Source organism: Plutella xylostella, chromosome 10 (genome assembly GCF_932276165.1).
Source record: "Plutella xylostella chromosome 10, ilPluXylo3.1, whole genome shotgun sequence".
Taxonomy (NCBI): Eukaryota; Metazoa; Arthropoda; class Insecta; order Lepidoptera; family Plutellidae; genus Plutella; species Plutella xylostella.
Window position 1 is genome coordinate 1622966 of NC_063990.1, and position 11193 is coordinate 1634158.

General features: G+C 38.8%; 1 protein-coding gene across 4 annotated transcripts; it reads left to right on the plus strand.

The window, feature by feature from the left end:
* The first annotated feature begins 3077 nt into the window (after positions 1 to 3077).
* LOC105383124 (superoxide dismutase [Cu-Zn] 2) lies at positions 3078 to 11193 on the plus strand. 4 transcript variants are annotated; one of them, XM_011553141.3, is made up of 5 exons: positions 3078 to 3146; positions 8203 to 8279; positions 8633 to 8848; positions 9205 to 9455; positions 11038 to 11192. In XM_011553141.3, the coding sequence occupies exons 2-5, from the start codon at positions 8214 to 8216 to the stop codon at positions 11135 to 11137; spliced, it is 633 nt and encodes a 210-aa protein (XP_011551443.3). In that variant the 5' UTR covers positions 3078 to 3146; positions 8203 to 8213; the 3' UTR covers positions 11138 to 11192. The 4 variants fall into 4 exon arrangements, with proteins under 4 accessions (XP_011551443.3, XP_011551442.3, XP_037973731.2 ...); XM_011553140.3 differs by lacking the exon at positions 3078 to 3146 and adding an exon at positions 7224 to 7354; XM_038117802.2 differs by lacking the exon at positions 3078 to 3146 and adding an exon at positions 7450 to 7473 and having other exon boundaries at positions 11038 to 11193.

The window sequence follows — 11193 nt, forward strand, 5'->3', positions numbered from 1 at the left end:
AGTAAATGTACTAATTGTGGTATTTTTCTCCTACATCCCGAAAATCACGATATTGTATGATCAAAAAATCGAAAGTTAACGACCAATATAATTATTACAAACCCCATGAGATCGAAACCTAAAAATAGGTGCGACGACGAGCAAAGCGAGGAGGAGCGTGTTAGGTGCACATGTTCATCAAAACCAAAGCGGAGCGCAGCGAAGCGGAGCGGAGCGTTTTCCAAACAGCGGAAACAATACAAGGCACCAGTTTGCGCTATGTAGGGAGACGCTCCGTCAAAGTTAAAGCCAAACGAATATTATTACTTTGTATAAACCTAATAAACCTATGCCATAGCATTATTAGGCTATTCAAGATTTGGCCATACTATTATTAGGCTAAACAATCTTATGCGAAATAACTTTTTACTAAACGAGATTTATGCCATATGATTTTCGGCGTAACGAGACTTTGACCAAACGTTACTATGCAATACGAGATTAGGCAAATAAATCTTATGCCAAAAAAGGTAGAACCAAAGTTTGGTTATAAAGAGGTTTTTAAGGAATAACGCCATCTGTTGGTTATTTTTAGTACTTGATTGCTTGCTTACCTACAGTTGCTTACCTTTAGGTATAGGGAAAAGTGTAGGTAAATAATGTAGATGTCTGTAAGGTAAATAGTAAGGCAAGTCAGTGATAGATGGCATTAAATGCAGGTATACGCAACAGCAAAGAGGCCACTGCAGTGGACGAATATATGGGCCGAACCGATGATGATGATGGTGGATGTACAGAAATCACTCAATTGTGAATAGGCATTAATTTCTGTTCGTATTGTATACTTACCCTACAACGTACACTTATCATTATTAATAAGTACCTATATTACTACTGTGACTAATATTAAATTTGAAACGTTCCGTGCACGTAAGACATTCTGTTACGTACTGACACTACTGACTAACCAAACACTGAACAGATGTAAGTATATGAATAATCCGAAATTCCTCTTTTACGAAACTACCTAGAGAGGTACTTACAGAGTATCTCAACCGAACACCTTTCCTTGGCTCAATATCAAATCCATCTACGAGTAGCTTCTACAAAACTTGGCGCTATTAATCTTACCCTACAATCACGCCGCAACTCCTAACCGGTTCTTATATAAGGGCTCTGCTATAGAAGGGTAGGCATGAGCCATAATAGAGTAACCGAACAATGAACATTGTAGTGTTAGTATGGAATAGCAATAGCACTTGGCGGTGTGGAGATGTAACAGGTTTATAATGAGACGTGGATGGATGTGTAGAAGTGTTTATTTATGCACGGATAGGTGTGGTGGAGGTATGAGTAAGTCAGGGCTATGGCATATCGTATCCAATAAATATATTACTAAAGCATGACCACCGAGTTTAATGATAACTCAGTGGATGATGAGTCAGTGTCTGCTTATGAAGGATTCCTAAAGGATAGTTTAATAGAGTATTCAGGTCAGACCCACCACAGTAAGCCAATGGCGCTGGTGTGATTTTGAAATTGTGTATTTTTTTATCAAACCGATAAAAAATACATGAGTAAAAAGTCATTTGACTAATAGAGATTTTATGTTAACAATAAGTTAAATAAGTGTTAGGTAGTTAATTATAACATCTATATATCTGTGAATACTTGTGATTGTTCAAAAATTTTCCGTTCCCAATAAAGGTAACATTTTCTAGAACGCCACTTCACTGGCATTTTCTAGGAGAATGTCTTGAAATTGTAGTAATCTTCGGCTTTCTAACTTAAATTGCCAATCATAGAACTCGGCCATAGGCTAGTAATAGGTTCTAGGCACACCTTTACTCCACCATGCTACTAAAACTTTGAAACACCAAGATCCAGATAATGCAGGATGCTTTACCTGTCTTCATCAGCCAGTAACTTCACAACTAAGTATTATAAAGCTTTTGAAGCTCTTAGCTTGAATTTATGCTTGAGTCTTAACAGTGGAAGCTTAGCTTCAACATCCAGATGTTGCTGGTTCGATTTTGCTTTACAGGTGCACCCTGCCTGACGTCCAATGAGGGCAAGGATCCATACTGTGGAATGGGCAATGAGCATGTCAAACAATCAACCCTGCGCCAGGACTACTCAGTATCAGTAATGTCGTGCAATCCGTCCGATAAGGTCTCATGGAAATTGATGGATAATGAGTACTCTCAATGGCCAGAGTGGAAATCATTCACGCAGGGGACTAAGGGGCTATTATATCATAGGGACTACGAAGGCCACACGTAAGGTATGCGACGTATTTTGATTTTACGTTTGCCATTGACCTGGTACAAAAAGTAAAGTGAAGTAGGTAGGTGAGTCGGTAGGTCCTACCGAAGTAGTTATTCATAACATAAACCACAGCTCACAAATGATGACGAACCGTGACTGTTGCTGTTATGACAAACGGTACACGGGGACTATTCTGGACACGCTTCGTTATTGTTTACCGGCTGAGAATGATTTACGCATCAAACTTATGGATGGTGTATTAGGTGTAGTGTATACCATGGGATCGATATGAAAATGTGGTTAAAAGTAGCTAGGTTTATTATGAGTATAAAAGTGGCCTGTTGAAGTAATATCGATGTAGCCGGTCTAATCATCAACTAAGCAAATTATTGAAAAACCTATCATGGATTAGAAACTTGCAGACGCCATGCTATTAATCGCTGCGTTGCTGTTACTAAAACAAACGGCGTCAGTAACCAATAAGGGCAACGCACTTTTGATTAATCTAACATGCAATGCAATTAACATTAATTTAACAATTACAAGACTGAGAGTAACAGTCTTGCTTGCAATCTTTGTCATTGGGTCAGCGACTTGTGTGATGAAGTGTTACTAGCTACTTAAAGGTACATAAATGCTACAATGATATCCCTTCGCTTTCTTTACAATTAGAATCCAGAATCAGGTTCTGCGCGGGCGCAGGCGATGGCGCTCAGTACGACCGGAGTCTCGACGACGCGTACGCGACCGTTACGGAATAAAACTATTTTAAATTTCGCGCCTTTTTATACGTTTTTAAACAGTTGAGTTTTGTGCCAGTGGCAGTGTTTTTTACTTTTTTTTTGTGAATATTAGTGAGTGTGTTTTGTTTTGTCTGATTACCTACCTGTCTTTACCAGGTGAGTTTTGTTATCATAATATTATTGTGGCTGTGATTGTAAGGCATTTTTTACCGCTATCGAGAAAAGTACAATAACTTGAATGAGTTCTTGATCCAGCGTAGGTAAGATACCTTATTAAGTAGTAGTAGGGAACCTACAGGGCTTTAAAAAGTCAGCATCAGCATCAGTTGATTAAATTGCGTATGGGATGAGAGGACCCAATGTCACGATACTTAGGTACTTACCAGGTTGGTACGAGGAAGTTACTTAAGTATGTGAGTACCTAGGTACCTGGAATATTAACCTACCTGGAATATTAACTAACCTAGATAGTATCTAAAATATGGATCGTGTAAAAGGTCGTGCTGCCACCGCCGCCGCGCTGCCGCCAGTCTGACCGAGTTATGTGCCTCTACTTCTATGTCATCATTATTTTGGCTAGGTTTCGCGATATGTACTTATACTTAACTAAAATTATCAGCAAGTAGGTACCTAAAGAAATGACTAGAATGAGGAAGTGCTACGTTTGTAATAGGTAGCCACACGAGAACAAACCTACTAAAAAATATTATGCTATGCTCGTGATTCGAGAAATGACTCATCTAGAAGTCAACAATACCTATTCATAAAATATTCATATTACCATCTGAGATTACCTCATACTTATAGTTAGATAATATGAAGGTAATGAAATAATGTCCTCCTAGCCGAATTTCGACCACGGCGGCCAATCTCAACTGAGATCAGCCATCTACGCAGGAGTAGATTATAGTGCCCAAGTGTGTGCGCAGTACACAGGAGCACTCTCTGTTCCATCACTCTCATAGCCCAATGGGACGGATTGACCGACACGACTGGAGAGAGCTAGGCGCAGGACCGACTGCTTTACATGCCCATCCGACAGCATGGATCGTTTCACTGTTTCGGACATCAGGTGATCAGCCTTCTATGTCCTAACCAAACTCAGAACCACAATTTAGAAACACAAATTGATGGTCCCACCCGGGAATCGAACCCGGGACCTCTGGGTCATGAAGCGAAGCTTCTACCACTAGACCACAGAGGCAGTTACCTAATATGAAGGTAGGTATACTTTGGTATGATTTAATTTTGCTAAAGATTATTAAATTACCTACTTAACCTAACTTTGGTTGGTCCTTCTTCTCTTTTTTTTTCTTCCATGGTGAGGACCTACAACTATCGTAGTTCCTCCCAAAGAACGCCCCTGTTACCTATATGAAAAAATTGTGTGACCTACATTCCCACCGTAATTTGGTATTTATAAACATCTTAGTGGGTAATAAGTACTTACTTTGAAATTCAGGCAGCGTTTCGACTAAAAGGACGAGGCACCAAGAAATACGATTTTTTTGCCTAATTTAAATAAAAGTCACAAAGGTACTTAAGTAATTCATTCTTTCTGCAGTAGTAAGCCGTTCACTTCTCCGCATATCTTTAGTCAAATTGTTTTTAACGCTTTTCAATATGGCGCGCGGATCTGCGCACGAGTGCATCGGTGTTTCGGAGAGTCAACGAACTGACTGATGGCAATCATTGTACTTGTAGGGCTTTCGAAAAACAAACGATCAGTAACGATTGTTTTCAATTTAAAGGAAATGAGGAAATGTTGTGAATAAGTTTGCAATGATAGGGCGCTGGCTAGGGTGCAATGTTCGTCCTGGCAGAAGCGATTTCAGCAAGAAAGCAGCAAGGTATTACGTAATTCTGTTCAACTGGGTTGCAGTTTTTTCGGGAAACTTCTTCAGATCCTCCTCCTTGACTATTCTTAAAAAACTTATCTAACAATGCGAGTTGAAACGTAAGCACGCATTTTGCCATTTAACCTGTCCAGAATAACCCTTTGGTTGAGATTCTCTGATGGTCGTTCGTCAAAACTAAGATTTAGATGGCCATAAAGGCTGAAGGATTTGCATTGATTGGCAAGATTGGCAAATATTTTCCATTTATGATTGATTAATTGATTATACAGGATATGCTCTACCAGTGATATTTCAAGACTAACATGATAATCATAACATTTACGATCATATGTGGAGCAAGGTGTACCACTAATGTACCTATGTACTTACTGTATGTTTGTGTGACCGTAATGTATGTTTGTCCTAGGTTCGAGTCGTGTACAAGCCAAGGTTTATGATAGATTTAGCTTCAGGATGTAACATTGAAGAAGGTAATCGAGATTTGTCATGATCAAGGTTATGAATGAAGTGAGTAATGAAAGATCGGATTGTAAGTAATTTACAAAAATAGATTGAATAATAACTTGTTAGGTAATAAGAGTAAGTTACTCAACTATATATCCAAAAAACGACAACAGATCAAAAAGGACTTATTAGAATCAATCAGAGGGAAAGCTTCTTATATTTTTACAGTTTGAATTTGTGAAGCTAAAGTGTTTCCACCGGCACCCCCAGAATGTTGTAATTATTGGCATGTCGTAAATAATAATTATCTACTGGCTATAATGTAAACGACCAAAGCTATGAGCTAAGCACTAGTTCTCAGACCTAGTCATCTAGGTATAATGTAGCTAGTAACCACTCATAGCCTAGGTCGTCTAACTGCATTGCTCACGACGTGATAACATCACTTAGGTACCACTACCTAATACTATGTTGAACACTACTTTTCTCCACTAATGATCTGAAAGAAGGTGAGAATTGCTTGAAAAAGGGATGAAAAGTGTTATTTGAGTCCCTTGGGAAAATTGATTTCTTGCATCTTAAATGAATTTCCCATGGAAGTAATAAGTACTTAAGAACTACATGGAATTTCCAGTGAAAACTGTATTTTTTTTTAATCTGTTTGACAGTTTGTTATGAGTTCATGAATAGGTAACCTCACCAAAATAGGCGCCTGGGAGTTGAATTTTAGCAACCATCGTTTTATAATAAACAATGCCTATGAATGAGCTCTGAGCAGAAACATTGATAAGATTAATGGCTCTGCTTCTCTACTCTCTAACTAGGATAATTTAAATTAATTCTCTAATAACTAACCATGATAAATATACCGCGATAAACCAATGTCTTCCGCACCAAAAACTAAATTAAAATGTAGAAAAAAATAGTAGGAAAAACGTTTTTATAACTATAGGTTATTACGTTACGTACCTAACGATCAAAGCTCACTGAAGTCAATGGGACAGGTGCTAATGATGTGAATGCTGAAAGCTGCAAGATTTTCCAGCAATGGGACTTTATTATCCTATGCCTATTAATTATAATAAAAAATCGCCACTGTACAACACGTTGCTCCTACTCTCAGCGACAGGTTTTGGCGGTAAACTTAACCAAATACACTAACAATTAAAAATTTCCACCTGCCACTGGCGTTCCATATGTCACTGGAACTGAGCAGCTCGTGAGTGTATTATGTTATGATATTTAAGGGTCACTTGCACCAAAATATTAAATCTAGATTTAGTGTTTATTCTCGATATATGCCATAAATTTATATGGAGTGACGTTTCTTATAGACATGCACCAAAGTGTTAAATCTAGATTTAGTGTCTAATCTCGATTTAAAAAACGTCAGTCCATATAGTTGAATTTATGGCATAAATCGAGATTTAACATTAAATATTACATTTATTTCATATTATCATTTTGGTGCAAGTGGCCCTAAATGCACAACTATTTTACAACATTGTCAGATTAATTGGATAGGTATCGATCATGTTATATTGTAACAATCGAACCTGATCTTTGCCCCTTTCTCCAGATAAACAACACATGTTGCACTGAAATCTAAACAAAGTATGGATCGGGTTTGTGACGTATAACAAGACCTAGGGCCCTATCGCGAAGTTAAAGCTAAATAAAATTTTACAAAGTAATCCAAAATTGTTGTCAATCGTTGTTACTACACATTCCCATGGCTATAAATGTAACATAAAAAACTGCAATCGATTGGGACTAACTTTTGACCCTTTCGGAGCCTGTACGCGTTACCTATTGTCTATGCATATGCATAGCGTTACATATATATGTAGGTACACATGTCAAATCTACGACGCCCCTCATTTTCTGTCGGGAGTAAAAAACCGGAGTTGACCTCTTTAGTCCACTGTGACTGCGATTTGTGATGCGATCGAATCGAGCGAAGTATAACCAGTCTTGCGATTGCCTCCCAAACATCTTATACTTACTCAACAGTCTGCTACTCTGGTCCTATATCCACATTCACTCGCCGGCATCTCAGAGGTCAGTAGTGTGTTGTGTTAAAACATTTTAGTTTAATGTTATTGTTGGTTTGTTGGTAACTTAGGTCATCAAGGTTTCAAGGATCCTTTAGGTGTTGGGTTCTGTTGTTCGTGTATCAGGTATTTGAATGTCCTTTCTGGATGGAAGTTTCTGGATTTTCATGTGTGATATTGTTGATTCTTTCCGGTTCTTTGTTGTTCTATTATTAGTGCTTTACTGCTTGGTTTGTCAACTATAAATTGGCTATGCACGTCTGCCTATCCCACAAGGATATAACATCTATGCATGCATGACTGTGTGTTTGTGTTTGATCGTTTATTTGCACAAGATTCGACGAGTCAAATAAAAACCGGTACCTGTATAAAGACAAACTTATTGCTTTTATCGTTTATTGAATTGTGATTAAAAACATAAGCACAGCAGAGCTCCAATTTCTCCATAGTCGGTTTGATCGTGCATTCTTGACAGATGATTGTGTCAAACATCAAGCAATAATCCCTAGTTATGCTCTAACCCACTATGGATGAATTGGCACTTACTGTATTTAGATGTTATAAAACATAAACGCAACGCATATTCGGCATAGTGCATTGGTTTGTTCAGCCTTATGTAAAGATGGACAAACCACAAAGCAAATACATTTTGCTTTGTGGGACAAACCATCCAAGATTCATTTGTTTAATAAATAACATACATAGGTAGTAGGAAGCATCTATAACGTGTTGAAGGATAAAATAAAATAAGATTGTTACGCAACAGACAGTCATTAACTTATTATTATGCAACTTGATTTGTAACTATGTAATTCATTGTGTGTTATTCTAGGATAATTATGTTTTGTTTCGCAGATAAGTAATTAATGATGATGAAGAGCTTGATCGTAGTGTTGGCTGCGGCGGCAGTGGCCCTGGCTGATCATGAGGATGTAAGTTCAAATCATATTTTATGTAACCTTTATGGAAAGATACTTTACGGACTGTGTATTTTACAAAACATTTTCTTATTTAGTATACCTACTTTGTCACGTCGAGTAGGTACTTAGCTAGCGTATTGTAGGCTACGTGTTTTGAATTTTCAATATGCCTTCTGCGATTCTTTAAAATTACCTTTCATATACTTACCGTGAAGAATAACTATTCTTACAAACACCATACCCTCACAATAGAAGTGTATAACCCCACACTTACTTAAACTATTTACTCCAACTATACAACCTCCATAATAAAACCCCAATAGAAACCCAAATTAAACATCAACCCCTGATCCGTCCCTACACAGGTGGGCAAACCGCTGCGCGCCATCACCCGCATCTCCTCCCCTCACAGCGAGCTGGTGCAGGGCAACCTGACCTTCACTCAGCTGCCTGACGGCAAGGTCCGAGTGGAGGGCGTGGTGCTCGGCATGACCCACGGGCTCTACGGCATGCACGTGCATGAGAAGGGGGATATCACTGGAGGGTGTTTGTCCACTGGGGGTCACTTTAACCCGGAGCATGTGAGTTTTAAACACGGATTTTTACATTCTGTACTTTATGTGGTTAGGACTGTAATCCCCGAAATAGATTCGGAGGTAACCCGAAAGCGTGATAACGACAGAGTATCGGAACTTACGTCATAGATTGCAAGCTGTATTGCTGATATGAGATTTTGGAATTTAAGAAGTAATTTAGATTCGAGAATTAGAGGTCGTCTTTGTTTGTCTGTAAGGAGCATTAGTGTGACTATAACACCAACGGTGAATTACGCGAGCGACTGCAATGACCACACGTCTGGAGTTTCAAGTTCATGCACTCATCATAACATTACATTCTTAGCACAAACTAACCTCCAAAATAAACCCTTATTCTCCAGAAAAACCACGGTCACCCGAACGACGAAGACCGCCACGTGGGAGACCTAGGAAACCTGGAGTTTGACGAGAACAGGATCGGGCGTGTAGACTTCGTGGACAGCAAGATCTGCCTGACCGGGCCCCACAGCATCCTCGGACGCGCCATCGTGCTGCACGAGAAGGCAGACGACTTCGGCAGGAGCTCGCACCCTGACTCCAAGAAGACCGGCAACGCTGGAGGGAGAGTGGCTTGCGGCGTCATCGGAATCCTGTAGGATATCCCACTTTATATGCGTCTTTTGTAGGGAGTAAGGGTTTTCACACATAAATAAGATAGGGCGTCATGTTGTGGCACTGTCTCGTTCTCTCCTATTGAACACCTGCGAGTGGAAATGAAATGCTTTCAAGACGCGATGTTGTATCGTGTTTATGTGTGGAAGCCCTAAGGTGGAGGAAGAAGCGTCTGATTGTGATATGTGGTTTGCACTGACTCAATAAAGTTAACTATCGTATTGCGTTGTTTGTTTATTGGAATTGGGAGTGAGTTGCAATAATTTAATTAATAAATAAACCGATTTATATTGCTTATTTTCGTTTGGCCAGACTAGTTTAATTGGTTTTATACTGGGCTCCATATATCAAGTTGTCACTTATATCTGCAATGTGTTGCTATGCCCAAACTGGTTTATGGCTTAACTGATTTGATTACACAACGAACCCATGGACCAGTGGACACCTGCAGGTCTGGTTTAATCTATATACCAACTTGGAATGAATAATGCGTAGTTATAGGTATGTATATAGAATGAAATTGAGACAGAATCCATCCAGTAAGTATGTATAAAAAATATGAATTGGGAATGAAATAAGTTTTATAAAGTTACACCGAAGCTTGGTCCCTAACAATTTGTGTCAAATCCAACTTTAAAATGGTCAAATATGATCGAATATAGAGGATAGAATAAAATTGTGGCGCAGGTGAGTAGTGTTGTACGTTGTAGCTAGGCCAGAATCATTATTCGTTGCAAGTGATGTTTTAATGGAACCCAAAGACACATTTTAATTTAAGCAACAGCTATCTATAGATTCTTCAATCCCTTTGCACAATCATCACTATTTATATCCATTAAATTTAAGTGTAGATACTACACTCAGCTCTAAAGCAGTGAACGTAACACTGTCTATGACTGAAGCTATAAAAGCAACAAAAGGAAGATAAATTGCAATGCATTGACTATTCACGTAGGTGTCATTATTCAACTGGATATATCCAAGGCAGGCTATGGATCATGATAAGCGAATTAAAAACTTCAAGGCAGTATTTGCCTGTTATAGTTTCGTTATTGGCTTGTTTGTTGAGTAAGAAACCGGTACAGGTAGTGGAAAATAAATACCTATAATCAGAGATTCTACTTAGCCGGGATTAATCGGGCTGTTGACAGAAAGGCTGCACTGATGACGCAAATGCAGATTGGTCCAACTTTGTATAAAAATAATGTAGCAAAAAGTTAATGTAAGGACATAAAAAGTACTTAGGAACATGTTTTTTATCTCTGTAGCTTTCCACTGTATGACATGAGTCTCCTGTAAAACTGCACAGTTTTTTTGCCATAATAATCGCGCTTAGAGGAGCTAAAAGCACTTCATTCAGTCATTATCCTGTCTATGTAGGATTTACTGTAGGCTTTCCGTACAATCACGAATTTCCAAAAAAACGTACAAAAGTTGTTCAGAATGACCCCCTTAGTCACCCCTTTTCGGCTTACTCTTTCTGAAACACCATGGTTTATTATGTATTTGTGTTATGTGGTCTATTTTTGGTAATATTATGACGTTCTTTTATCTTCTTCCAGAGACCCAGTGGGCGGCTGGCACACGGGCGCGTCATCGCGACCCTCCCTGGCTTCTATCGTGCTAGCGCCTGTCGCCGCTCTGCTTCTACTGGTTCATTAGAATATTCATGACGATTCTGAGGGCAGATTGTTTAATTTCAGTAATGACAAAACAAA

Bases quoted from the DNA above. Each gene is read 5' to 3' on its own strand.
- LOC105383124 (XM_011553141.3), top strand. From the start codon at position 8,214: ATGATGATGAAGAGCTTGATCGTAGTGTTGGCTGCGGCGGCAGTGGCC. The intron at 8,280-8,632 runs GTAAGTTCAAAT...GTCCCTACACAG, and splicing joins CCCTGGCTGATCATGAGGAT to GTGGGCAAACCGCTGCGCGC. The intron at 9,456-11,037 runs GTAGGATATCCC...ATCTTCTTCCAG, and splicing joins TGCGGCGTCATCGGAATCCT to AGACCCAGTGGGCGGCTGGC.